The sequence below is a fragment of the Anas acuta genome, chromosome 25, assembly GCF_963932015.1.
Source record: "Anas acuta chromosome 25, bAnaAcu1.1, whole genome shotgun sequence".
NCBI classification, from domain to species: domain Eukaryota; kingdom Metazoa; phylum Chordata; class Aves; order Anseriformes; family Anatidae; genus Anas; species Anas acuta.
The window spans coordinates 974865-1002696 of record NC_089003.1 but is presented as its reverse complement, the minus strand read 5'-3'; the positions used below and the strand labels follow the sequence as shown (position 1 = coordinate 1002696).

The 27832-nt window shown below is 55.9% G+C and overlaps 1 protein-coding gene across 5 annotated transcripts in view; it reads right to left on the bottom strand.

Annotated features, from left to right (window-relative positions):
• Positions 1-677: 677 nt before the first annotated feature.
• The window catches only part of MLLT6 (MLLT6, PHD finger containing), a 44402-nt gene continuing 17247 nt past the window's right edge, over positions 678-27832 (bottom strand). For all 5 annotated transcript variants that reach the window (XM_068660648.1, XM_068660649.1, XM_068660650.1 and 2 more), the window contains 13 exons: positions 23282-23380; positions 16444-16618; positions 15079-15678; positions 13554-13738; positions 12689-12806; positions 9135-9201; positions 8691-8833; positions 8221-8409; positions 7939-8027; positions 7183-7538; positions 6942-7050; positions 5101-5481; positions 678-4256 (listed from right to left, as the gene is read on the bottom strand). In XM_068660648.1, the coding sequence (XP_068516749.1) occupies positions 4212-4256; positions 5101-5481; positions 6942-7050; positions 7183-7538; positions 7939-8027; positions 8221-8409; positions 8691-8833; positions 9135-9201; positions 12689-12806; positions 13554-13738; positions 15079-15678; positions 16444-16618; positions 23282-23380 (2556 nt within the window). In that variant the 3' untranslated portion in view covers positions 678-4211. The remainder of the gene's footprint in view (positions 4257-5100; positions 5482-6941; positions 7051-7182; positions 7539-7938; positions 8028-8220; positions 8410-8690; positions 8834-9134; positions 9202-12688; positions 12807-13553; positions 13739-15078; positions 15679-16443; positions 16619-23281; positions 23381-27832) is intronic.

Below are 27832 nucleotides of genomic sequence, written 5' to 3'. Positions count from 1 at the left end.
ACCATGCCAGGAACAAACCAACCCAACGCTGCAGAAATAGTCAGCTTCTTTGTGCTTCAGGGCTCCAAGAAACACAGCAGAACTGGATCCGGGCCCCTGGTGCTCCACGAGCAGCCCCTGTGCCTCCCTCCCAGCCTGCGCCCTGGCACCGAGCGCCCGCACGCTGCCTGCCAGCTCCCCAGCGGGTTTCCTCCCGCACTGGGCTCCTCTCCCACCACTGCCACACCAAAGGACCGAAGCAGAAACACTGCGTTTCCTTCCAGCCTGAGAAACCAGAGGAGAAGTTCCTCAGCTGGCACAAGCCGCTCTCCACCCGCAGCAACCCCTTACATCAGTGGGGATCTGCTCCAGGCCCAGCGGTTTTGGGCACCAAGAGGAGGCTTTGCTGCTACCGGCCACAGCAGACAGCAAACGAATCCTCAGATGCAGGCACCAAACCTGCTTCTCCCTCCAAGTAACTCCTATAATGACCCAGAGCCTTCAATGATCCAACTCTGCAAGCCCAGGCTTTGTGTGGCAAACTCTGCCTCGCGAGGTGCAAGGCCAGCAGAGAGGCAGAAACCCTGCCCGTGCACCTCAGCCCCGCGGACAGCACAGCGCCCAGGTGGGGGTTCCTCACCCAGACCTCATTCTTTTTCCAATGCCGAAACCCTAACTGCATTAAAAAGTCTTGGATGTTAATATTAATATTATTTATTATAATAAAGAACAGTCAAGCAGCGTGAAAAAAATATATCTTAGCTACATTACCTTAAATTGCCAAAAATATACACATTTTTCTCTTTTATTTAATAAAAAACAAATCAAAACAAAAAAGACACATGCAACATACTAAATGAGACATTAGCATCAAAACGGGTAAAGAAACGTACCCCAGTGCAACTGAAACACAGATAATCTTTAGCTTTTATTTCTCTTTCCCCTGCTCCTCCTTTCCAGATGCGGGTGCTCGGTGGCGGCCCTCCGGCAGCGACCCTCCTGCTCCCCTCGGGCTGCCAAAGGCACCTTTGGCTCTGGGGCAGGTCGAGGTGATTTGACGAGGAGGAGCACGCTTCAAAGGGGCCAGGCACCTTTGGAAGAGGTCGGAGAAATGTGTAAGTGCTATCTGAACGCCTCTTCCCCCCCTCGTCAGCTCCAGCCTCGTCCTCGCGGGTCCTGGAGAGCGGCTTCGCGCTCCAACCAGCGCCACAAGCGAACGCGGGGACGTGCCCAGCAGGAGCAGGGACCCAGGACCGCAGCATAGCTCAGCCCCTCCTGCTTTTAGCAGAGATCCTGTCTACGAACACAGTCCTTGAATTCAGTCCTCGATTTCCAACCTCTTCCACCGGGTGGGCTCCCCAGGTGTCTTCCCAGCAGCATTGCAGGGCTCATGCGGCGCGTTCCAGCCCCGACTGCGCGCTCACCTTCCTCACGTACCTCTCGCTGACCCCCTGCCACCTTTCTGCTGTCACCCAGGGATTTGGGCACCATCCCACTGATCTGAACAAGGTTTCTATTTGTCCTAGGAGACAACTTGCTCTGGGGACAGCCGTTAAGCAGCCTCCCCTCCTCCATCCCCTCTGCTCCCGCTCCCAGCTCGTTAATCCCAGGGCGTGAAATGCGGTTAAATTTTGGAACATTTTGACCAGGTCTGGACACGACATCAGGTCCCGGTGGTTCCCGAGCAGGCTGAAGGCTGTGCTGCTGGTAAGCATGACAGCGCAACAGGTGGCAACTCGAGTTTGGGATCTTCCAGAAAAATAAAAAAAAAAGAAAAAAAAAAAAGAAAAAAAAAAAGAAAAAAAAATAGAACACAACTCAAACCCAGACAAACCCAGCTGGGCAAGCAGCTGGCTGGCAGCTATCACATCTGCAGATTTAAGAGCCGCTGCTGTACCCCTAGCCCTCCTGTCCATCATCCTGCTGACCCAGACCCGTGCTCATCGCTGGGCTCAGCTGCTCCTGACTCCCACGGACCTGGTGCACGGAGGTTGGCAGGTCCGGGCCTCACCTGCCTGCAGCCATCACACACACACGGGGGGCACGGCAGGGCTGAATTTAGCACGGCAGCCTCGGAATTGGCTGTGGCACCGATGCTCGCAGAGGAGCGGGGGCACAGCGTGGCTGTTTGGGGAGGAGGGAATAAAAAAAAAAGTGCAAGCACACGAGTGTGCCAGAGGACATTTCAGGGATGGGGAGCCAGGATTGGAGTCAAAACATTTGAAGCTGAAAGATCTCGTTCACATTTTGTAAGGATTGGGTTGATGGACGGGGGCACGGCTCAGCCCACAACACGAGGGCTGGGGATGGGGAGCATCAGCAGGAGCCACGCTTCAGCTGCTCCTCGCTAGGCTGCAGAGACCAGGAGGGAGGGAAGGAGACTTTTTTTTTTCCTGTATTTTCACTTTTAGCTGCCATCTGCATCTTGCCAATAGCTTCTTAACCTTGTTAAAACATTAGCTTTTCTGTATTAAAAACAAATTATATATATATAATATATATATTTCTGAGCAGACAGCAGTGTTCTGCCCAGTTCACAGAATGAGAGGCTGAGATCAAAAAGGTTCTTCCTCTTGTTTTAGCCTTACCCAGCCATGGTGGTGATAATCCTCCAAACAAAAATAACAAAACAAAAAAGGATGAAAGATTTAGCGGATGAGTTTTGCCTATCACAAGCTTCCCTAGTACTATCAGCACAGCCCCACTGCTGACAAATTTGAATAGTGCAAACCAGTTAGGGGCAGTGGGAATGTGCTGAAAAATGGTTGTTAAGGTCTGACAGTTATTATTAATTATTATTATTATTTTTTAAGACCCTCAGAGTTTCTGTTTGCTGGAGTCTTCGCGCCTGCCCCCACCCACCAGAGCTCTGCATTTAGCCAGGGGACGAGGCAAAGGGGCACGCGTACGTTTGACGTAGATGTTCCCCTTCCCTCGGGGCAGTCCCACCTGTCCTTCAATCAATCCATCGCATCCCAGCTCAGAGGAAGCCGCTGCCTTTGCCGAGGATCCAGGCTGCAAGGCGGAGGAATTAAGGTCAAGAGGTGGAAAACAGCGAAGGGTCCGATGTCCCAGCTTGGGAGGTTGTCCCATTGCTCGGAGATCCCTTTTCTCAAGTGCCCAAGATCAGTGGAAGAACGTTGGTAGTTTTTTCTTGTTTTTCTTTTTTTTTTTTTTTTTTTTTTTTTGCCAGACTGGAATGATTTGTGGTGGGTAAGGATGAACAGGTACCAGATCTGGGACTGTCTTTTCCACACACACACATTTCTATCGCCCAGCTTAGCCTAGGAAACAAGTGCCAGGTTCAAACGCACCTTCTGAAGTTGGCTACGGTAAGGGTAATACTGGCTACGGCCCCTTTTTTTTGCAAGCTGAAATTTTAGGCTTTGGAAATCTTGGAAGTAGACTGAAAGACGGCAGGAGGAGCAGGAGTGTGCTTTTCATGGGAAACGTACAGCACTGACCCAACAGCAGCTTGTGAGCAGACGTGGCAATGTCCTTTAAAGAAGTTGGTGGCTTTCACCTCCCCAAGCACCGATCCTTCCCCATCGCTCCACCACTCGTGTCTTTTCAGGCTGGGTACAGATCCAGCTGGCGTGCAGGGGCATCGTACGATGGCTACAGAGACAACAGCATCCTAAGAGCCCAGCAGATGAGAAGCAGTTGAGAAACCTCAGCTGCGGGGGCTTCTTCTCAGCCTCCCCATCTGGGCGAAGCAGACCACGGGGGCACTGCCACCACGTCCCACTTCCCCAGCCGCGGCACATCCAGGGCTGCCTCCGAGGGCACTGCCAGATTCCTCTCTGCACCGTGCCGAAAAGAGTCCTCAGCAGAGGGGCCTCCCTCCACCAAGGTCTTGGCCAAGGGTGCTCGATGGTCTCTAGGGCCTCGGCCTGGGGGCTACACGCACGTACACACACGCTTGCACTCCCGGCAGGCAGCTGGCGTTAGCTCTCCTCCACTCTGCGTGGAAACACAGCTTCACTTTGAGCATGTGTGGCACAGCCCAGCGCGGCAGGCTGCCCCCCGCCTTCGCTCCTCCCGATGCCAGGGCTTGGTCAGAGACGTTACTGTCTTCCAAAGCACCTCTTGGCATTGCCCAGCGGCAGGAAATGCTTCTTGGAAGCCTTGTGCTCATTGCTCTAACAGTATCAAAGTTGCTGACTGTGGAAAGCCACATTCCCCTGGCTGAGAGGAGTTGGCTGCTGGTTTGTTCGGGGTGAGGGGGGAGCTTAGCCCTTGTCCTGGGTAAGAGGAGCTCCCTTTTCATTCATGCTCTTTAAAAAACAAACAGAAAAAGAGACGCAGAGGAGACAGGTATCAGTACTGGACAGGCAGCGACACGAGGGGGCAGAAGCAGATAGCTCTGCTGTGCTGCTGACCTGGCCCTGCTCACCGCGACCTCTCGGGCGCCACCGAGATCATCGGAGACACGGGAGCCCCAGGCTTCCCCTCTGCCCGGTTCAGGCCAAACAGGCCCCTCGTCCCTGGCCTTTGGCTCCTAAGTGTCTCCAGCCAGGACTGGACCTTCTGGGAAGTGGTACGGGCCAGGGGAGGATGAAGGACAGGCAAAAGTACCACACCATCAGTCCCTAGACGCTGGTGTTCCAGGACAAGGGTGCTTTACGGAGAGGCTGCAGACCTCTCCGCACCTCCACCACCTCTCCTCTCAGGTGCGAGATGCCTTCTAAACCCTGGGTTTCAACATGCAGTCACCTTTACATCTCATCGCGAGGCCCTAACAGGGCCAGCACTGCAAGGGGCACGCTGCCCGTCCAAGTCTTAGGGTCAACGGAGACAAATCTACGGCCTGCCTCTGCCTCGCTCCTGCAGCAGGTCTGGTGTGTGTCTGCGCCCGCGTGCGCACAGGGAAGGGCACCCCGGGAGCTCTGTGCCTACCTGACCCTGCCTGGGCCTTACAGAAGTCCACGGAGGTCGGATCAGGCCGTGACACGGGCTAGTGAGGGATGGAGCAAAGCCAGTGGAGGATTCTGGCTCTGTTGCCTACGCGGTGCCCTCGTTCCCCCGTTAACTGCAGCGCAGACTGCCTCTCCCCGGGTCTGCACAGCGCCTAGCACCACGAGCTCGCTGGGGTTAGGGTAGCGCTAGCAGCATACGCACCGTTCCTTTTGGGGTGTTGCCATCAGCCTGCAGGTTGAGAAACGGGTTAGTCTGTGCTGTAAGGACAGGTGGGATGCCTGTCCCCGAAGCCATGAGGCTGTTCCCAGGAGCGCTGAGTGGCGGGGTGGCCTGCGGAGCCAGGAGGGCATTGCTAGGGTTGAGCTGCTGGGGGGAGAGGGAGGCCATGAGGGAGCTGCTGCTGGGGGGCGCCTGGGGGGCCGAGGTCATCAGGGCGCTGGTGCTGGAGTGCAGGAGGGGGGCAGAGGTGGCCGCCAGGAGGCTGCTCATGGACAGCTGGGACGAGCTCGTCATCTGCAGCCGCTGCAGCTCCCTCTTCTGCTGGATTTGCTGCATCATCTGGAACACCAGGGCCTGCTGCTCCTGCAGGGAAGGGCGAGAAGAGCCGTCAGGGGAGGGACAAAGGGCTCAGGAAGAGGTGACACCTAACCTAAAGGAGCCAGGAGCCAGAGCAGCACGCTCCGCCCCACGCACTGCAACTGGCAGCGCAGAGAAAGTCCCTTTCCTCATCTGTCTGCAGGTAGAGAGAGGAACAGCCTGAGAGGTTCATTAACACGCCGTGCTTCTGCCCTGCCCAGCCCCACTGCTTCCTGAAGCGTGGGATTAGCTGACCCTCACTGAGACACCTGCAGGCACACCGATCTACTCAGCCCTTTCCAGACAACTGATCCGTGGATTTTAAATCTGGGGTATACACTGACCTGGATTTCTGTGCTGGCTGCTGTTTTTTTGGTTTTTGTTTTTTTTTCCCCAGTCTTCCCTGCTTCACAGCTCAGCCCTGTCCCACAGGGTCGGTGCAGGTGAGCAGGACGGGGGGATGAGGGCCACGGCTCACCTGCGCCCAGAGGGACGCCCTCAAATCCCACCAAATTGCGGAAATCACTATGGCAACCATCGACCGAAACGGCAGGCTGAGGGCTGACATTGTTTCCATACCCATAGGGATGCAGCTGATGACACGGTGACATCAGCTGCTGAAAAGAGAAGCCTTTTGAAATTTGCTTTTCCTCGGTTATAAATAGCCTGACCCAGAAACCTATCCCAAACACTGGGCCACGTCCAAAGGAGATATAAATGTGCACGGCTTCATTGACGGCGTTAGTGCTGCCATGCAGCTCCACCGCAGGGGAGGGACAGCGCCGAGGTTTCTGCAGGGTGAGTGAATGCAGCTCTTAGGGACTTGTTTACCATCCGCCTGTGCAGCTTTTCCCACAGCAGCCTGCAATGGGGCTGCCTGATCCTTTTTCCAACCCCAAAGTCCTCGGCCACCTCCACAAGTCCCCCTGCCACCTCTCCTTCTCTTTGCCAATGTGCCCAGGCACACTCACAAGCCTCAGGGCTCAGTAATTTGGTGCTTATCTCGTCCTAAACTCGAGCAGTGTCCTCAAGCAAGTTCCTTCTCTCCTGTGAGCCTCAGCACATCTGCAAGCCCCAAGCTCGGTGCTCTCGTGGCAGCAGGAGCAGACATGATTTGCATTCAGAGATGTCTGGAGGAGGTAACAGCACTCCTGATTTTACGGAGGCTTAGCGTTACCACGTTCTCACACCCTCAGGATGTGGGAAACCCAGATTAAATTTTTTCCTTTGTACAAAAAATTGCAAATCCCCATCTCCCCCCTCCAGGAGGTGCCGCACCTTCCTGCCTAAAGCTTTTCTTCTCACTGCACCCACCGCAGCCCCGAGACAGGGGAAGAGCACGTGACGCCGCAGCCCCCTGGGCAAGGGGGGTCGTGTGTAGGAGGGAGCCGTACTTTCTGCTCCCTGCTCCGAGGCTTTCTCATTAAACAGTTCATCAGATAAAAGGTGCCAGCAGGCACACTTACCGGATTAAGCGGTTGAGAAGTCAGGAGCTGCTGGAGCTGCTGGAGCTGCTGTTCGTGTTGGTGCAAGACGTGCCGCTGCTGCTCTGTCAGGGGACTCAGGCTGGGCACGCTGCGAGGGGAGCAGGGCAGGGAAAATCAGCACAGCCCGCCTTGGTCCTGTACACACAGGGCCTCCCTCCCTCCCGGTGCTAAGCTTCTGATGGAGAGGGCAGGGCCGTCCCCGCGAGCTCCCCGTCCTCACCTGCTCAGGCTGGTGGAGAGCTGCAAGGTCGGAGGCCCGCTCGCCTGCGTCAGCGCGCTCGGAGGCTGGGCGGCCTGAGCTCCGTTCAGATTCCCCAGGATCCCGTTGATGGGCATCTGCTGGCCTCCTGCCAGGGTCCCCATCAGGCCGTCCACCATGGGCACCGTGGAGAGGCTGTGGCTGGCCGTGGTGCCTCCCCCCAGCCCGCTGCCTGCCACCCTGGCCAGGCCATTCACCTGCTGCACCCCGGGCAGGGGTAGCGAGGCAGGACTCTGCTGCAGCATGGGCAGGGGTGGAGGAGTGCTGTGGAAGGACAGGGAAGAGCTGCTCCTGCTGGGGCAACCTGAATGAGGGTCCTGGGGGAGAAACGGACATAAGAGCATCGGACTGGGGCAGCTTGTGAAAGGTCAGCTCAGCTCCAGGGGGGGCTCTGGACAGGAGCTGGAGGTGGGAAGGGGGGCTGTGAGTGCAGGTGTAAGCTCAGAGAGGTCCCAGAACTCAGACGTACTTTGCTGGATGTCTGCAAGCGCAGCCAGAATAACCTAGAAGCATTCTCGCCTCTTGCTCTCAGGCTCAGCTCCCCTCAGCACTGAGATAAACCGAAGAGCGGCCACTCCAGAGAAAGAAAGCTGATTTCTGGGCCTTCACTACTCGGATTTATGAGCTGGACATCATGTCAGAGCACTGGACTGCACTGCTCTGGTCCCGCCCCAGGTCCCTTTCCCAGCTGGCTGGGGGAGGCGGTGGCCCCTGTACCTCAGAGGAAGTGGAGAGCGAGTTCTCGATCCCAAAGCTGTTCTTGCATGGCGGGCTCTTGCTGATGCTCAGGGAGTCGTTGTTGCAGACTGGAAGGAGGAAAGAAGTGAGAACGGAGTCAGGGGTGGAGCCTGACGTTGCCACAGCAATGGCAAGGGAGAGCGCTTCCATCAGCGGCTGCAGCGAGATAAATGGGTCAGATCCTCCCTGCCGTGACCCCCCCTGCCCACCCCGAAGCACTGCTGGAAATGGCACGGGGTGACACTTCCCACTGCCCCTCACCGTTGGCAGGCAGGATGTACTGGGCCTGGCTGCCCGGGCCGTTGCTGCTGGTCACCACCGGGAAAGGGACGGAGAGCTGGACGTTGAGGAGCTGCAGGCGCTCCTTCTTGGCTGTCAGCGTCATGATCTGCTCCTGAAGCCGCTGGTTCTCCTTCTGCAGCGAGTGCAGGGCTTTGAGCATCTCTACAACTGCAGGGAATGGAAGAAGGGAAAGGAGACGGGGTTGGGGGAGAGGATGGGGGCAGAGGGAAGAGGAGAAGGGGGACCACACAGGGGTACCGCAATTAGACCACGCTGGGGGATGAGACTGAGCTGCAGATCACAGCCCCGCTGCCAGCTACCCCCCCATGGCCCAGGCTAGCGCTTTGTCCCCAGCCTGGCTCCTCTGCCGTGGGCAAAATCCCAGCTGGCTCTGCCAAAACCACGCACAAGGACCTCTCTTCCCGCAGCCCGTGCCCCCAGCGACTCACTGTTTACGCCGGCTTCCCCATTGCCCTGCTTCTCCAGCAGCTGCTCGATGTTTGGGGTGGCCTGGGGAACATTCTCCAGCTGCCCGCTGCTGCTGCAGGACACCGTCTGGTCAAAGAGGGTCGGCAGGCTGCTGATGGGGGACCTGGGGAGGCAGGGGGGGGATGTCAGCGACGCTTCCCTTACTCTGCACCCGCACCCTGCTCCCTTCTCCTGCATCTCCTCTGCCTGGGAGCGGCCGCGTCCCTCCCAGCCTCCATCTCCTCGGCTCCTCTCCATCCCCGTTCACCCCGATATCAGCTGAGCATCCTGCCTCCCCCCACCCCTGCTGCCCCTCTCCTTGCCCCAGGAGGAGGTGAGATGCTCCGTGCGTCCCCCCCCCTCCCCTCCCCAGCTGCTTTCCGCGGTCCCCGGGGCGCGGCGGAGGGCTCCTGAAGGACACTCACATGGACGAGAGACTCTCCTGCGGCGACGTCCCTCGGCAGCCAAAACTGCAGTCCTCCAGGTCGGGCTCTGCGTGGGGAAAGGGACAGGAGGGGGCTCAGCGGCGGCCGCTGCCGGCAGGTGCCCGGCAGCCGGGGGTGGGCGCCCGCTAGAGGGGAGCACGGAGCAGCCCAGCCGCCCGCATGCGCCCCCGCCGCCCGGGGGAGGCGACAGAGGAGGGGCCGCGTGTCCCCGCGTGTCCCCGCGGTCCCCCCCCCGCCTCTGCGGGCCTGCGGCTGGGCTGCTGCCCCCCTCCCCGACCCCCCCTTGGCAGCTGGAGCCTTTCCCTTTAGCCGCAAGGCGGGGGGGATGCGCGATGGCTGAGCCGCAGGATGGATCCCGTGCGCCCTGGTGCACCTCTCCAAGGTGCCACCGCAGCGCCGTGCCTTCAGCATCCTTCCCCTGCGCCCCAGCGTTTCCAGGTGCTCTGCTCCTCTCTGAGGTGCTTAAAGAAGTGTCCAGGAGCTACCCCCATGGCCACCCCTCTGTCCTGAGCACCGCAGTGCCAGGGATGGAGCTGCTGAGCGTGTGCCCGTGAGGGACATCTCCTATCCAAACACTGAGCAAGGAGCGAGGTGGATTCAGCTGCCATTTGCTCTCCATCCCCCGAGCCTGCCAGCCTGTGAACACACGTTCCCCTCGCTCCAGGACGTGTCAGATGTTGTGACTACAGCCTGCACCAGCTGGCTGGCTCGCCCCTCCTCTTCTTCACACAATAAGAGACGTTTCTTATGTGCAAGAATCCAGGAAGTCTCCTGCAGGGAACACTGCAAGGCGCTGTGATTTACAGGGTAGTGCCCTGAGCAGGGCAATAAGTTATTGCCAGCGTTTTCTGCTGCTGAGAACAAGCACGTGCAGCTGCTGTTCGGCAGCTCTTAGGTATGAGACCGATCCTCACCCCTTTGTCCATGTGGGAACATCTTCCTGACCATCAGCTAGAACTGGTTCACCTTTCTGGGCAGAATCCACCACTTTCCAGCAGTTCCCTGCCAGCAGCAGCCTCTTGGTGCAAGGCACCATGTGGAGACAAGGTTAGCAAAGTCCTTGAGATGCTGGAAGACATGAAGCCTTCCTATTTTCTCCACTGATGATCAGCTACCAGAAGGCTGGGAATGGTCGTACTGCAGCAGTGCTTCTCTGTACCATTTTCATCCAAAGACCACCTCAACTTTTCAAAAAAACCGCCCCCAGCCCATCACATGCAGCTTTGCCACAATAGTTTAAGCTTGCAACCAAATAAACATTTGGCTAAGCTCTGCCTGTCTGCGTGTTCCTGTCTTGTTTGCTCGCACACCAGGGAGGTTGTGTGCATATACACAGTGCCAGTTTGCTGCAGCCAGGCTCCATCCTCAACTATCTGCTGGCCAACACCACCCTGTTGTCTGGGGGACCGGGAGATGACTGAGTTATCACACAGAGACAGCACTTCGCAGGGCAGCAAGTAGGAAAAAGAGGCTTGGAGGCAACTGCAGAAGATAAATACGTTTGGCCTGTCATCATAATGAGGCAGGATCCAGGACAAGCCGTGGGAGGATGAACTAGACAGTAGCTAAGCAAGTGGGAAGATAAGAATCAGACTTTTTACACTGCCAAAGGCACCCGGTATCAACCTGCATCAGTGATAACAGTTTCTCAGTTCCCCCATCTGTAAGACAGGATAACACCATTTCCCTACATCACATTAAAATCACGAAGAGCTCAAATATTGCTGCCACAAAATCTATGTCTGCAGGGGATCTGTCTACACAGACACTCGCAGGAAAGGTAATCTGTTTTAAAGACAAGGCAGGAATACTTAAAACTTCACAATCACTCTGTTAACGACTTGGGATTAAAGCAGTCGTCACACTTTAAAATGAAAATGGCCACACAGGAGGTTTAATGCATGTTAATTAACCCCCCTGGAAAAAAAGGAGAATTTGGCTTAACACCCTCTGGGTCACTAGCTCCAGCAAGAGGAGATGGTGATGGAGAAAACTTAAAAGGTGACAACAGGAGCTGTTCTGAAGGCTGCCTGGAACTGGAAGAAACATGTCCTGAAACTCCTAAAATCCCAGACAAACAAAAAGAGCAATCTTGGAAATGGAAACTAAGGATCAAGCTTTCTCGAGCACTTTGGATGCTGGGCTTTGCCCACATGATTCATTCATTATTAGCCTCGGGGCTGGAACAGACTGCTGAGCGCTGTATTGTGCCTGAACCACAAGGCTGTTCCTGAAAGTTGACTTGCTTCCTTCTCCTGTCAGCACTTTGCCAAAATAACAGCAAAGGGGAAGTGGCAGCGGGTCATCTCCTCTCTCCTGTCGGTTGCCGCAAGGGAAGAATAACTCTTGGAATCATCCCATCCCTTCCTTAATTCCAGGTGACCGAATCACGCCTGGCTCAGAGCTCCCATGCAGTGCCCTCACTCCCCTGGTGCCAGCTGTGCGGTTACCTCCCCGTGGCACTCGAGCAGACACAAGCTGCCAGCAGGGGCATGCAGACAAAGCGCTGCCAGTGACAGAGAGACAGACAGGGAACGTCCAAGGGCTTGCAGAGGTCATAAGCAAGCACACAAGTTCATTCATGCTTCACATGCAGGCATGCACGCTGGTTAAGGCGAACAGGGGCACACCGGCGTCAGATTCTCCAGAGAACTCAGCCCTAAGGAGGACCGTGCCTTTTACAGTCCTGGCCTGTAATGCTGGGCAGAGTTTTACCTCCCAAGCTCAGCAGCCAGCATGCCGAGCTGCCAACGTTTCTGGGCTAGGGGAGCAGGAGACAGTCGCACCACTAACTGCAACATCTGAAAACCAGGAGGGTGCTTTTGTTTAACTACTGGTGCAAACCAAAATCAGGCCCATTCTGCTCGGAAAAAAAAAAAAAAAAGAAGTCTTATGATGCTTCGAGTTTCCTGCTTATTAACCAGGCAACTTTCCAAGAAAAATGAATTTGCCTTGGTGGGAAAAAATGAGCAGTTGTAAGCAATTCAGTGTTGGCACGTTCACGTTTGGAAGTTGAAAACAGTGAATTTTGCATTTCATGACAAAGCCAAAGCGGAAGAGCAGAAACTAACTCAAAACAGAGGTGGGAGATGAACATTAAGAGTGCAAGATCTCTCTCATTAAACAACAACAACAACAAGAAACCCTTCAGCTTATTTCGAGGAAGCAAAAGCTCGCAATAGTTTTCACCAGGTTTGCACAGCTTTAGTAGGTAAAAAGGCGAGAGATTTCCGTAGGGAAGGATTTCCACTCTTGCACCTCCTCAGCACGTGCCCAGGGACACGCATTAGCCGTTGGACACAGCAGCAGATGTGCTTTTACAGGACCGAAGGCCAAAACTTCCTTAGGGCAATGCAAGCACCTCCTGGCCTGGGGAAAAAGGCACTGTCCCTCTCTCCTAGCCCCTGGCTGTCACACGCATGGAATGGGAGCAAGCAGGGAGGGCAGCTGGAGAACTATGAGTGCGGTTGTCTTGCCTCTTCCAGGGAGACCCCTTCGGGAGCCCAAGCTCACATACCTTCTGGTTCACGTACCTGCCCGGCTGCTTTCCGACTGATTTAGGAGCGGGTTGATTGACAGCCCAGATGTGAGGGGGCTTCCGAAAATATGTGAGGAGGGGAGGCTGAATGTTGAACCTGCCAGTGAGAACACCTACATGGCAAAACAGGGGAGAGGGAGAGGGGGAAGAGAGAGAGAGAGAGAGAGAAATTACTTCTCAAAAATGCAAGAGGAAAATAACTTTTCATTATCCCTCCTCTTCCTGACTCTTGAACCCAGCTTGGTCTTGAGAGAGCATTAAAAATATCTTCTTGGAAGTCTCGCTAGACAGCTGAAATCTTCCCAGCCCCATCTCAGAGCCAAGAGGCCTGAATGAGCTGCGTAACACCGGAGCTGTAAAACTAACTCCCTCCTCCCTGTAAAACACCTCTCGCTGTGAGCTCCTGACAAAGGACCAGGCTCTGTCTCCTGGCACACACGCAGCCCACCCAGCTGGGAGGTGCGAGCCCTCCCACCGAGCTATCTGTGCTGCACAGCGAAGGTAGGGCTGGCACCAGGGCCAGCAGCCAGCAAGCAGCAGGGACGCAGCACACGCACCGACAGCCAGGCCTCTGCCTCCCGACCGTCCCGTCCTGTCTGTGCTGCATTTGCAGCCAGTGCAGAGTGCCCTGCCCTTTTAGGCTGCAGTTCCTCTCTGCCCCCAAACGGGCTGTGAGGCCAAATTGCCTCTGCATCTTTCTACTGCCTCTGAGGGAAGCCACAGTTGGCAGCTCCCCTCCAATCTGAAGGAAGAAAAACAGCGTTCCCAAACGGAAAAAAAGCAGCTCCTCTGTGCCCATAAGCTAGTCCTGCTCTGCCTGACCACCAGGCCCTCTCCTGCCCTGCTCCTGATGTTCTTACCTGCGTGGTGGAGACCGAGGAGGAAGAGGAGGCTGGGATGGTGCTAGCAAAGGGAGACCGGTTGAGCTGTGGGAGAGACGACGTACCCTGGTGTGCCAGCAGGCTGGAAGAGAGGGGTGTACTGCACACAGCTCGGAGCACTCCGCCCCCGTGGGAAATGGGGTCCTTGTTACTGGTGTAGATCCCTGCGAGGGGAGGAGACGCGTTAAGCATGGCCTGGAGGCAGCTGGCGCTGTGCAGGGCTTGGTCTCAGAAAGGGAGGGTGACGCCAAGCACGGGACCAAGCTGAACGTGCCCTTCATGGCCCAGCACACAGTGATGGTGTGGCAGCCCACAGTCCTTCTGTCAGAGGTGTCACAACGTTTTCCAGCCTTCCCCCCCCATCTCATTTGCTGCCCACAGCCGGTACAATCGGGCAGAGAAACCACAGCACACCGTGACTCACCAAAGCCACAAGTCAAGAGCCCGCCTGTGCTCTTGCTGAGCTATCCCCTCCCCTGCCACGGTGCCCACAGATCAAGGTGGGACACGGCCAGAGAAATGAGGAAGGAAGGTGAGGAGGGAGCTGGGAGGCAGGGGACCCGTCCAACTCCCCATCTGCACAGCCCCAGGTCGGGTCCTGCAGCGCTCTGCCAACATCTCTCCGCAGGAGAATGAGGGGACGAGCAGGGGGAGAGCGAGGCCTGGCAGCCTCCTCCTCCCTGAAACATCGCTTTGTGGTTTGGGGGGGAAAGGCAGGGGAAAAAATTGGCCTAGGTTTATGATAATGGAGGTCCCAACGATTCCTGCAGCTCCTCTCCGCTCTCAGGCAGCGCAGACGAATGGGCCGCGGCTCCCAGACGCACACAGCAAAATTATATCCCCCCCCCCCTTGCAATCTGACCTAAATCGGAGCATCTGCAAACAACCCACAATAGACCGATGACAAGTTCTGCTGCCAGAACAGTGTCAAACCTCAGCCCCGAGCTGCACGCCCCTCCTCTGCCTGCTGCCTTAACCCCTTCCTGCCGCGCATCCCCACTGCCCTCAGCCCTGCCAGGCCAGGGGACTCCTCCGGGAACTGCTGGCAGCCTCTCGGCAGAGTTAACGGCATCCTCCAGCCCTCCGTGGATGTGGTCAGGCCAGGATGAAAGGGTTTGCTCTGAAAAGAGGGGTTAAACTTGAACCTCTTATGAGAATCCCTCATTTGGGGTCGGATTGCGGTTGTGCTGGTTTGGCCTGGGAACACCCCTGTCTGTAGGCTTCAGAAATTCAGCTCTGGCTTGCTGAGGTGTTCCAGCACTCGAGAGAGAAGGGCTTGAAATGCTCCCAGCTCCAAGGAGAAGAGAAACTGACCCAGAGGAGACTGTGGGATGGCCACTAAGATGGAAATGGGAGAGCAGACCTGGTTTTTACAGCTTCTGGGAATGAAAGCGAGGGACCGGACCCTGGGCAGCTGCAGGTTCAGACACCAGCCAGACACGATGCTGAAGAGAGCGGGGCTGGGAGCACCCGTGCACACCTGGAGCCCTAAGGGGAAACATACCTGAACTCAGCAGTGGGGATTCCATGCTGAGGCTGGGCAGGTTCCCCGTGTGGCTGAAGGGCCGCGAGGAGTTGCTGATGCTGGAGCTAACGAGGGAGCCCCCGGAGAAGGGCGACGAAGACGTAGACGTGGACCCAGCCAGCTGGGCACCCAAAATCTCTTTGCTTTTGCCCCCTTTTGGCCTGCCAGGCCCATGCTTGTTTTTCTTGCTGCCCTTGTGCTTCTTTTCTTTCAGCACCTCTCCCTCTTCCATGCTGAGGGACGGCATGCGCTTGTGGCTGCTGCTGCTGCTGCTGCCACCAGCAGCCCCGCTGCTCCCCACCGAAGGGCCGCTGACAGGGTTCGAGGCCTTGTAGTCCACAGGGGAGGCATCACGGCCTCGCTGCTGGCTCACGGCCGAGGTGGAGAAGCGCATGATGGACCCGAAGCCTGAGAAGATCACCTTCTGCTCAAAGATATCCCCCTTCTGGCCTTCATACAGAGGGGAGCAGTGCGAAGACGAAGAGGAAGAGACAGGCTTCCGGTACTTCTCGTCGTCCTGCTCGAGCTTGGGGAATGTCACGAAATCCTGGGAGCACTGCAAGGAGCTGCAGGAGGTGCCTGGGGGAAGCAGAGGGGAAGCAGATGTAGGAAGGCTCGCAGTGGCAATAACTCAGCCGGCAAAGCAACGAGAGCACGGTCACAAGGCAGGTCCCCTGGCACAGGCCAGAGACTGAGCTGAAGGACGCTTCTGTCACCTCCCAGCCCCGGTCCACCCCCCCAGCTGCTCTCATGCTCTCTGGAGAGCACGAGCGGTGCACAAAGCAGCTTCATCCACCCAAACGTGCGTGCGTGTGCTCCCCGAGGCCCTGCACCACCACCCTCCCTCCTGCCCCGATGAGGGTCCCAGGAGATGGAGCACACGAGCGGTTCTGACAACAGCTCGGAAAAGGACCGAGGAACATCAGAGCAGATGGGAGCCCTGCAAGGTTTCAACTCAAAGCTCAGGGGAGCCCGGGTATCAGGTTTTGGCTCAGGTCTCTCCCCCGGCACTCCTTAAAGCACTCCTGCAGACAGTACCACCTACGGAGGCGAGGGCAGGTGCTGCCCATATTGCCTGCGCGCGGTGTCCCCTTCCCTCCTCCCTCCGCTCAGACATCTGGATCTGTTCTGCCTTGCAGTGCAGCAGGCCTGCGCAGGAGGGGAGCTGTAACACTCATCCCACTCGGTTATTCCCTCTGTGCATGGAGCGAGTAGCAAGGAGACTTCTCCCTTTAACCCCTCTTCGAGTGGTTAAAGAGCAATCAGCAAAGATTCAGAGGGCTTACTGGTGAAGCAAAGCATCACCCCCATCCCCTCTTCCCTGGCTTCTCCTTTGCCCCTTACCTGCAGGCTGGAAGGTCCCGCTGGAGGAAGCTGAGCTGAAGCCCGCCGAGCTTTTCCCACTTCCCGTCTTTTTCCCTTTGTGGCTGCTGCCATGGCTTGAGGACTTCTTGCCTTTCACCTCCGATCTCCCGACCTCTGAGGTCTCTTTGCTCCCCTCATGGTGGCTGGTGGAGCCCTGGCGAGCAGCAAGCACAGAGGTCACTCATTTGGGCCAGATGTGGCCGCAGCAGGGGCTCTTTTTATCCATTTCCCCTTACGAGAAGTAATTGCTCCCCCTGCCCACGAAGTGACGGCCAGCTCACATTACTCACAGGAGAAAAGCAGCATTCCCCTCCACCGCTCCTTGGTGGCATCAGTCCTTACACTCCTAGGGATTTCACTCATCCCATCTCACTGCAGGATGGGAGATTCCCAATGCATCCACCCAAACCCCTCCGCTGCCCATCTGGGGCTTCCCAAATCTACCGCAGCAAATATTCCGCACAGTGACATTGTTAAGCAGCATCTGACCACACAACAGATGCTCCCCAAACCCCATATAAGCCTCCGGGAGACAGGGAAGCCAGGGGGATGAAGAGGCTGGGCAGATGTGTGGAAATCCAGGAGCTTGGGAGGAGAGGGAGAAGTGTGGGAGCTGGGCAGAGGGGGACGAACTGAAAACCAGATTCCTCGGGGCACCCGTGCTAGGATGTGGAACCTTCACCTTCAAGTCACTTCAAAGCCTTCAGAGATCGCTTCCTGCAAGGTATTACTGCAACCAAATCGATATCATGGACGTGGTTCCAACGTGATGGCCACAGCCCAAAACACAACACCTGCACGTTAACGCCGACATCTTTTACTTCTCACTGAGAGCAGATACAGGGGAGACACGGAGACGCACAAAACCTTTCTGAAATTCCACTACCCCTGACTCCAGATGACCTCTTCTTAGGGAGAGCTAAAGAAAAAAGGGCTTGTAATGCAGACTCATGAATGCCCAGATAAAAATCTTCCCCCATTCCTCCCACATGGTTTAATCACTCCGCACAATGCAACAGCTGGCAGCCTAACACACACCAGATGTGCCGGGAATATGAAAGACAGGAGGAAGGGAGTGGTGGAAATTAGGGGGGGAGAAGGGGGAATCTGTATTTTCTCATCACAGACTCCTGGATGTAGGAGATTAAGCCTTCTTGATTTATGAGCTCAGAGGGAGCGTGAAAATCTTTCCGACTTTCCACATCTGCCTGGAGGGGGAAAGGAGAGCGGTGCCTGGGGGCTACGGGAAGTCCTGAGAGCGTTCACAAAGTCACAGGAACGAGATGGCTCATGTCCCGGCAGATACGCAAAGCCCCAAATTTTCCCTCCATAAATTTCTCTCTTTGGAGCTCCCCACAAGGTGCACGGGGCCACGGGAGGGCAGGGGGAAACCACGTGAGGAGACATGTTCTAAATCTGGAGTGTCAGGAAGGGAGTGCAGGGCAAGTAATGAATTAGTGCAGGGTGGAAGGGGGAAACCTGAGCTGGGAAATAAATCTTAATTGCAAAATTAAAGGCAAAAAGAAAAAAAAAAAAAAGAGGAGGGAGAGAGGCTGAGCTGGCGGTGGATGGCTGGACACTCACCTGCAGGGCTGATCTGACCTCACAGACCTCCCCAACAATCTCCCAGAGATTTGGGGGCAGGATTTTACTACCTACAGCCAAATGCTATTCTAGATAATGTTTGCCAAAGAGGTCACGGCAGATGGAACCGTACGGAGCTACCGTGAGCCCTCTGCACCACAGGGAGCCCTTCTCCAGCAGCCGTCCCAGGGAGCCTGCACGTTGGGGCGAGGGCCCTGGCACTGCAGCTGGGGAGCAAAGAGGGAAACTGAAACCGCCCTAAATCACTTCCCCTCCCCGTGCCTCCGTTTCTTCCCCCCCTTTGCTCCGTGGAGCCTGCAAGCTCTGTGTGGCACTGCAGCCTTCCAGGAGACACACGAGAACGGCCAAGCACAACACGGCCGTGATTTGGAGGGGAGGGGCCCCGCTCCCTTCATGCCAATATTAATAATAGTAACGAGGGCTGCAATCCTGTCACCTCCCTAAGGAAGCAGATTCTCCAGCTCAGGGCTGCTGCCTAGAGGAGGCAGGGCTGGAGAAACCTGCAGGCTGGCTGCTTACGTTGGACATACACAGAGGTCTGAAGCTCCAGACCACTGGCTTTTCTCCAGCCTGGGAAGCTGTAGGTACGTGTGCATGTGCAGAAACGCCGACGTTCTGTGTGTTTTGCAAACAGGTGTGCATGGGGGAGTGCAGGCTGCAGAGAAAAAAAAAACAGGGAAGCGCTGGGGAAGCGAGAGCTTCAAAATGAGGCAGCAGTTGCGTTTTGAAGCCCTGTTTTAAGCAACCAAGTACAAAACGTCATCGGAATGAGCCTGCTGCCCCAGCTGGAGGTGACAGGCTGGCGGGGAAACTCCTGCCTTCACCCCTGAGCCGGGAGAAGTGAGCCAAAGTCGCGCGGGCACCCGAGCACAGGCATGCACGCACCTCCTCCCCCCGGCACTCGCTGTCCCCCGAGGGGCCGTACCTGCTTCCCGGCCTCTCTGTGACACTGTGCAGCACCCAAGCTCTTCATTCATTAATTTATTTATGGGAAATCAGAAGAGCATCTCTTTGCCTCCTGATTGGCGGGGCGAGCTCCTAGAGGGAACCACTGACGAAATGCAGAAGGGGTGGGGGAGGCCGGTGCAGCCTCGAAAACACACAGAGCTGCTTTGCCCTGGATTAAACTACTGGCGAGGGGAAGCAGGGAGGACGCAGCACAAGGAACAATGCGATGAGAGCAGGAGCTCCTCCAGCCCACTCGGCACAGAGCGATGTGCTGAAGCAGCCACCCGGGCAGACCGTAAGCATCAGCTGCCTTCCCCGGCTGGATCGCTCGGTAGAGGTCAAATGAGTCTGCCAGGAGCCTTGGGCAAAGCACTCGTACGAGCCACAGCATCTGTAGCTGAACCCTGTCAGCAGCGAGATCAGGCAGCGCCGTGCCGCTGGTCTGCATGGGCAGGGGCAGAAGACACAGATGGGCTGGAGACTGTGCCTTTAACTCCTTGATGTCCCCGGTAAATTCACACTCGTGTCAGGACAAGGGATGCTAGAAGGCTCAGGGATGCTCGCTGTGAACATCCGTGCTGAGACACGCTCTGACAGCGGGGGGAAGGAGCAGCCTCCCCCCACAAGCCCCTGCCCCATCACTGCTACCGGATTTGCCCGAGCAAAGCACGGCGCAGAGCTTCCCGGGATCCATCAGCCCCAGGCCTGCCGGTAGACGCCGAGAGAGCTCAAATAACAGTGGGAAACCTGGAAAACCTCCCTGCCGCCGGTGGCTCTGCAGCCGCAGCCCTTGGCCCTGCTGCGCTCCCCCTCCCAGCACCTGATGGGGGTGGGTGCGGGGAGCCCTTGGCATCCGCGGCTTCAATTACCAAACCCAGAGCGAGCCAGATGTTGCGGCCCAAAACACGTAGCATGTGCGAGTGTGTGTCAACAAGTGATCGTGATGTCTACAGCTGGCAGGAGGAGGCAGCTGGGGTGGCTTGCGATCCCGCAGATTTACTGCAAGTGCAACAGAGAGCGGCAGGACGGCTCCCCGGGGGCGGCAGGGGGGGAGAGGGGAGGCTCGGTGCGTGCCGCCCGGTGTGCTCGCTGACACGGACGGCCAACACCAAGCTCCAGCTCCACAGACAGACCCCAAGCACAGACCCTGAGCACAGACCCCGAGCACAGACCCCGAGCACAGGAACCGCCTGCTGAATGCATCTGGCAGCGTGCGGCTGCAGAGCCGGAGCAGCCCTGGCTGCCAGGGCTTGCTGGTGAGCCTCATTGCTCTTCCCCTGGCAAGAAACCCTGCTCTGCCCCAGGCCTTCCCCACGAATGCCATCTTTCCAAGAGGCTTTTCAAAAGCATTACCAGTTGGCAGCACTTCGGGGTTTTGGGATGGACCACATGAAAAAGCTAGGAGCTATTACAGCCAGACACCATTACGCAGAGGGGATGCTTTCTGCTTCCCTCCCACTCCCCAAAAAGTCTGCAGGAGCTGCAGGTAGCCAGCATGACAACAAACGAGAGTCTATATCCAGCACAATCCCTCCCAATCCATCCAAAAGCCCTAGCCCGAGAGCACCTCTGGGGGATTTTCAGTCCATCTGCTCTCTTGCAGGGATGCTCCTGGGCCCCACAAGCAAGATTTGCTCCTCTTTGAGAGCAATGGCATTGCCTCAGGACGCTTTTCAGAGGCAGGAGGAGAGCTCAAAAGAGGTATTACGAAAAGTCATTTATGTGCTATGAATTCACACCCTAGTTTCGCTTTCCAGTGGAGATAAGAGCTGAGGCCACCGCTGTGTGTTCAGTGTGTTCATCCCCAAAACCAGAGTGAGGCAGTGAGAGCTCGTCACTGCACGGACGGGGCACGGACGTCTGGTCAGGTCCCAGTGTCAGGGATTAATGGCATTTAGGTTCCTAGAAGACGCAGGGAAGCACTTCAGTGAGACACTGAGAACTCTGGCAGAAGTCAGAAGTCTAGCACCACCGATTTCCAGAGGAAACCACATCAAAGGACCTTCGTGACTGAACGGTTCAAGAGGGGAGCACAGGGTGGACACCACAGTAGGTGAAAACTGGAATTGAAAAATAAAGCTGTGTTGCAAAGTTAAAGAAAAACGGGAACCCAGAGGTGGGGTTGCCTGAAGGAATGAGGAAGTGGGACACGATGGCACAAGAGGGACCAGCAGTGCTGTTCTGCACAGTCACACCACCACTGCCAGCTTTGGTTTTGCTGCGTGTACCCTACCCGCCCTCCAGCACACTGCTGGGACGAGCAGCACTAAGCTAAAACCCAGAAAGGACAAAGATGGCTTGGGCTTCAGAAAGGAAACTGCTTGGACACAGTACATTAATGCACGAATGTGTTCTCAGAGCTTTACATTAGTCCAACCGCTGCAATGCTGCGCTGGTGCAACTCTCCAGAAAGCCTCACGCAACCACCCCGAGGGGTTTGTGCAGGGTGCTTTTGGTAACAGAGAGCTTGAACAATGCCTTGAGAAACTGTGCACAAAAATGCAAGGGAAATACATTCTTTGTTATGAGGATTAATAATAACTCCCTAGGGAAACACTAAAACCCTGTCACTCAAGCACAGCTACAGTAATTAGGATCTCCTGAATTTTAGCTTACAAAGAGTTGAAAGCTGCCTGTAAAACTCAATTGCACCCTTCCCTCCTCATTTATAAAGGTCTGGCAGGGCTTTGGAGGAGACAGTGGGTAAGTGTCTAACAACCACTCCAGCTGGCCAAGAGTCAGGGTTTGGATTTCAGTTTAGTCTGAAAATAATCTTGGTAGGCCATCAGCTCCCGACAGCTCTGTTCACAGGGTGAATCTGCTGTTCCCAAAAGCCAGAGCTGAGCTGCCTTGACACGGGTACAGGTAAGTCAGGAGTGGCTGCAGCTCGCAGCTACTCCTCCATTCCGTCCTTCTGCAGCTTTCTGTTTCTCCCAGCCTAAGGCTGCCTTTGCCATTTCAGCTCTAAACTGCATCTTCTCCCTGCTTCCAAACTTGGCCTCACACAGAAGACAGAAAAACCTCTCCAGTCCCAACGCAGAACAACCCCGTGCTGATCAGCAGGAGCTTTCATTCTTCCAGACTGCCCCTGCAGCGCTTCTCACACTTGCAGACCCTGCTAGCCTGTGAATTTTCAGTTTCACAAGGCAGCCCTGCCATGTATTGGGCACACGAGCCTTTCCAAGTAGCATTTCTGTGCCCAAAAGGACATTCCTGGGACATGTTATCTATTTGCTCTAGCAGGAGCTCGGCCCTAATCATAGTCTCACACCAGAACAGCCCTGTTGAGGAGCTGCGTTAATTTGCTTTCCCACTACAGAGAGGGGGGCACAACTCCAAAGGTCCACGTGCTGGAGTAACCTCACTCGTTCCCTGACACTGAAAAACTGCAAACTTGGCCTTCACCTTGTTGCATGCAGGCTTGAAGCAAGTTCCACTGTGGCTATTCCGCTTTGCTAGAGTTTGGATCTGGCATGAGTTACAGAAAGCTCAGGGCTGTCCTGATTTACAGCCAGGTGCAAGAGCTGACGTTGGCAGCACAGCTCCAGCAGCGAAGAGCAGAAACCCACTGACATCCTGCTGCTGCCCCACCAGCCCTGGGCACTGAGCAGTCTCTGGGCAGCCAAACCTTCCTTCTTCTTACCTCAGGAGCAAAAAAGGCCACCACACGGTGCCTGTCTGCCTTCATTTTCCTGAAACGGAGGAACTAAACAGGACCCAACCTTCCATTGTCTCACACAGTATAGCGACCTCTACTATGCACTTTGAAGACCTTACATGCATGTAAAATTGTCTGTTTTTTCCCCCTAGCTCTATCATTTTGTCTAATAAAGGATAACGCCTCCTCCCACAAGCTTGCCTTGCTTACCTACCTGCCTGAGCTGATTACCATGTGGCAATAGAAAAGGCCAAAGCCTGGATATTTATCTATTCTGCAAGAGCTTTAAATCTGAACATCTGCTGCAGAACAGGCTGGCACTTCCAGCTCGATCACTTGGGAGCTCAGCTCCATGATTGTGTCGTCAGTGCTGACAGAAACCGAGACAGCTGCCGCGTTAAGTTCCCAAGGCGGGCGTTGAGGTGGGGAAGCAGGCAGAGAGAGTGAGAATGTGACAAATCAGGAATCGAAATAAGTGGACAAAAGCTCTTTCTCTCCTCTTCTGCACCATCCTTCCCAAATCCTCGGAAAGCCAGCCTTGGTGGCTTCCTCCTTCCCTCTCTCCCCACCCCACACTCACGCGCTCGCATCCTGTGGGTTTGGTACCTTTTCTGCAGCGACGGGCACCGAGGCTGGCGTAAGGCTCGTGGGAGATTCTGGACGTTTTTTGTGCTTCTGTTTAGGTCTTTCCTTGTCCTTACGACTCTGCAAAAGAAATCAGAGAATACTGGAAGGCTCTTTTCCTCTGCTGAGAATAGCAGTTGTAAGGGAAAAGAAAGGAGGGTGTGTAGGGGTGGATTTACAACCATACATTCATATTCCTCTTCCCTTCTCCACCCATCCACAAGAGCCCAGTATCCCTTCCCCCACGCCCCAGCTTCTGGCTGGGAGCGTCCCACTATCTCTGCCCCAGCTGCAGCCAACATCTGGAGCACAGAATATCAACAGAAGCCCCTGAATCAGTTTATGGTAAGATGATAGGGAAGGATTTAACAAGCTCTGGCTGATTTCAAGAAACCTGAGCTTTCCTCTTGCTATTTCCCCAAAGGGGCTCTGTGCCCCCTTATCCTCGCTCTCTCCCTTCTTCAAAGGTTTCTCGGATACACCCTGTACAGCCAGCGGAAGGATCTTGACTCCAGCACGTGTTGCACGTGCACAGGTAGAGAGATCAGTCAGGGGAGATCTCAGAAACCACGCCTGAATCCAACCCAGAGATCCTCCCCACCTCCTCTCCCAGCAGAGAACAGCTGGGCTGGGTCCATCTCTGCTAACTGCAGCCAGACGAGTTAGATTGATTTCTTCATCCTGTTTTCTCTCGCACTAAAACCCCAGAAAGATGGGATTCTTCAAGCTGCAAACCAAGGAAAAAATCGTGGCCTGAGAAACACGGAGCGCTGCCCACCCTGCTGCTACGGTGTCCTGGGGAACGCACTGCAACCGAAGTGGCTGTTCTTGCGTCCTGCTATCTGGATGTTTACGCTAAAACCGAGATGTTCTCAGGGAACGGACTGCAAACATACGCCTGTGACAGGCCATGGCTCCCACTGAAGTCAGTGGGGGCTGTGGATGCCCGAGCCAGCTGGCAGGCAGGGTGGCAGGATAGGAGAGCGTGCTCCATCACATGCTCCTGCTTCCTCACGGTCTTCCTCAGCCGCGTGCTCCTGTAGGGACAAAGCTGGCTGGCAACGGGAGCTTTTCTGTGCTACTGGGGTCAGCTAAAGGCACGGCCTGCTTGGCTGGAGCTGTGGAAACTTTTGTGCTCAATTCCAGCCTTGCCGGCGTGGTCACTGGTCTGTGGATCAAGAGATCTGCTGTCACACAAACACCTAGATGAGACGTAGAAAAATCCATCCTCTTGTTTTTTTTTAGGGAAAGAATGGCTGCTCTGGTACTGCTCCCTCACGTGGGTGCTTTAATCTAGAAGCTGAAGCCCTCCTTGTCCACCAAAGGTGTGTTCAGAGCAGGGCAGTCACTAGGAGCTCACTGACTCTCCAGGAGGATGCTGACTGCTTCCTCGGGCAGGCAAAGCCCTGAGATGGGATGCTGGCAGAGGGAAGATGCAACTGCAGTAATGGATGAGCTCCACTGCGGTGTTTTTTTGTTTTTTTTTTTGAGAGAAGCAAGTGCAATAATTAGCTTACAAACAATAAGTTAAATGTAAAAAGAAAAAAAAAAGGGGGGGGGGGAGGAGAAGGGCCAGCGTAAATCTGCCACCAGGCCACAGCAGCTTTCTCTGGGATGAGCTGGTGGAAGAGGGAGGCAAATCCAGCCAAAGCCTCGCTGCTCCTGTCTGACCGAGTACCAGCAGCGCTCCCGATATCCACCCATCTCCATCATGTTATCACCGGACTCCTGGTATTCGTCATATCTGCTAAAGCCTCAGTTCCCGGAGCTACAGCATTTTGCAAGGATCTCTGTTTTTTCTCATCTTTTTTCCCCCTTTTTCCCCCTTTCTTCTGCACACATTTACAGCGTTGGCACTGAATGAGAAAAGCTTGAGAATGTGCTTTCTACAAGCTAAGTGCTGAGACACGAACTTAAATGAAATCTTGACTAAATCTCACGATGTTTTAAATACTCGGGGGCTTCTCATGCTATAAATACTGCCCGAGTCTCGTGGGCTATGTAGGACAGGAAGATGGGGAGCTGTGGCGCAGAGTTACGCCTGTCGCAGGCTACGTGCCTCTCAGTGGCAGGGCTGGGACCGGTTGTTCGTTATCCCACCAGCAGGAACAATTTGCACTCACTTGGTAGCACGCAGCAGAGAATTTCAACGAGCTCAGGAGAGCTTCTTCATATCCGCATCTCATCTTACAAAAGGAGAAAGCAGGGCACATGGGATGAGAGATCTTGCAACGATTTCACAGCAAGTCATCCAAAAACTCAGGCAGAGAAGGCAGGCACCCTGCCCCACCGGACACACGGTTGCCCACTTGCAGCCACGCAGAGAAGAGAGAAATGGAAGCAGGAGCCAGACCCTCCCTGCAAAACGTTTTGCCAAATAACTGCACAAACTCAGGTCCTTCAACTTCCTGAACACCACAGAGCTTATTCTTGTCTTCCAAGCCCCAAATGCATTTCGCTCCTAAAGGTACAGCAGGCAGGACTAAAACATGATGCTGCAAACGCTAATGAGACAGCCCTGGAATCGTTTAACTTCACAAATCAAAGTCAAGAGGAGAGAAAAGAGAGCCGAGCCACTCTGGCTAATGACAAGGAACCTCCACACCTACACACACACGTGTGGGGAAAGGCAGGAACGTCCTGACTGTCACCACCACAAACCATAAAACCTCCCCCAGCTTCGCTGTGATGGCAGCAACCGAACTCACATCCTCCAGCTTCAAAATCCTGGCTGTCTGCTGTCTGAAAAAGCTCCCCTCGCGGTGCAGAGCCTACACCCGCTAACTGAGCAGTCCCCCGGCTGCATGTAGGAGTGCGGACATATGCACACATTCAGCAAGAAGCCAGCCTGCACAATAGGGACCAGATTTCTGGAACCCTCCGCTCCCATTCAGATGCTCGGATAAACGATCAGGTTTTCCGAAACGCTGGGTAGTGAGCTCTTTTGAAGATCCTGCCCCGACTCCATGTGCTGAGCAACTGCACTTTGAACTACGCAGGAAATCTGTCCCACAGAGCCTGGCTTTCGTGCTCTGCTCAAAGTGCTGCGCTGCACCCAGGGCCGCTGCAGCCCATCGAGGAGCCAACCCATGCCGCACGCAGCCCCCAGCCATGCCCACCTTGCTCCTTTGCTGTGCCCACCCAGTGCCTTTCCCCACCCCACAGCATCTCCTTATCCAGGCTCTGTGCAGCTCCTGCAGAAACCCGCAGGGGATGGAGCCCGGGAGCTCTCAGTCTGCAGCCGGCAGCCCCCGAGCTTTGCAGAGCTGGGTGCTCGCTGCCTTCGTGCACCCAGCAGGACCCCTCGGCCCCCTCCAGCTGCTCTCTAACACTTTTGGGTCCTTGGGCAACAGGATTTGACATCTTCTTCAGTATTGCTGAATAAATGCAGCGTCCTGGGCTAAAGAGGCAGGACAATTAATGCCCTGGGCTAAACGAGCAGGACAATTAATGCTTTACCCAGTGGAGGTTCTGCCCAAGGTGCAAGGACCGAGGCCCTGGGTCGGTCCTGGGGCTCAGTCCCTCCTGCCCGTGTTGACACGCACTAAGACAACCCGGGGCGTTCCCCAGCTCGCACCAGCGGCTTTTTAAACGTGTGGGTTCTCTCTCCAGGAACCGGAAGGCTTCAAATGCTTCCTGCACGAGCCGCAGGGTGCAAACAGAGAGGGGAGGGTGAGAGGAAAGGAGGGAAGCAGCACCGGCCCCTGCATCTCAAGTGACCCTCCCCACCTGGCTTTCCTGGGCCCAGAACTTTGCCTGGCTGTGCCACGAAGCAGGACTCAGGGGAGGAGGAGGAAGCAGGGAGGATGCAGCGGGCACAGGGAACCTTCCACCGCCCCCATCCCATCTTTGCAGGCAGAAGCCAGGCCCTACCTTGCAGCCGCTCGGCGCTCCCTGCGGCAGGCGGGCTGGCTGGGCGAGCTGCGGTCTGCAGGGAACATGAACCTGCCCCCAGCAACAAACTGGGTGGAAAACAAACTCTCTCCATGCAGGGCCGAGCAGCTGGGGCTTGGCATGTGGGCACGGAGCAGGCCAGGCCTGCGGCGGGGGGAGCGCGGCCGCATCGGGGGCGTGCCAGCGCCACAATCTCCCTTCGAGCTCCCCAGCGCAGGAGGAATGAAACAGGATCTCCGGCTGCCAAAAAGGGCTGTGCACAGCTCCCTCTCGCTCCCCCCACCGCCGTCTCCCCTTCCCTGAGCCCCCTCTTCTAATCTGCTGGACACCAGCAGTGGGATCATTAAAAGTAGATTGGGCAGGGGAAGGAGGGAGGGCAGAGCCAGGAGCTGGGAAGAGCCAAGCGGGCTCTGCTGCTCCCTCCCTCTTTCCCAGGCTCTCTGCACTCCCTGCCCAGAGGAGGAGGAGGAGGAGGAGGAGGAGGAGGAGGAGGAGGTCTGGCTCCGGGCTGCAGCCATGGCAGCCGCAGCGAGGAGGAAGGCAGCACCGGGCAGAGGGGCACCAAACCCCTGTGATCTCAATTTGTGATCTCAAATTGTCGCTGTGCCCCTGCTAACTGAAGGATTGGCTGGGGGGTGG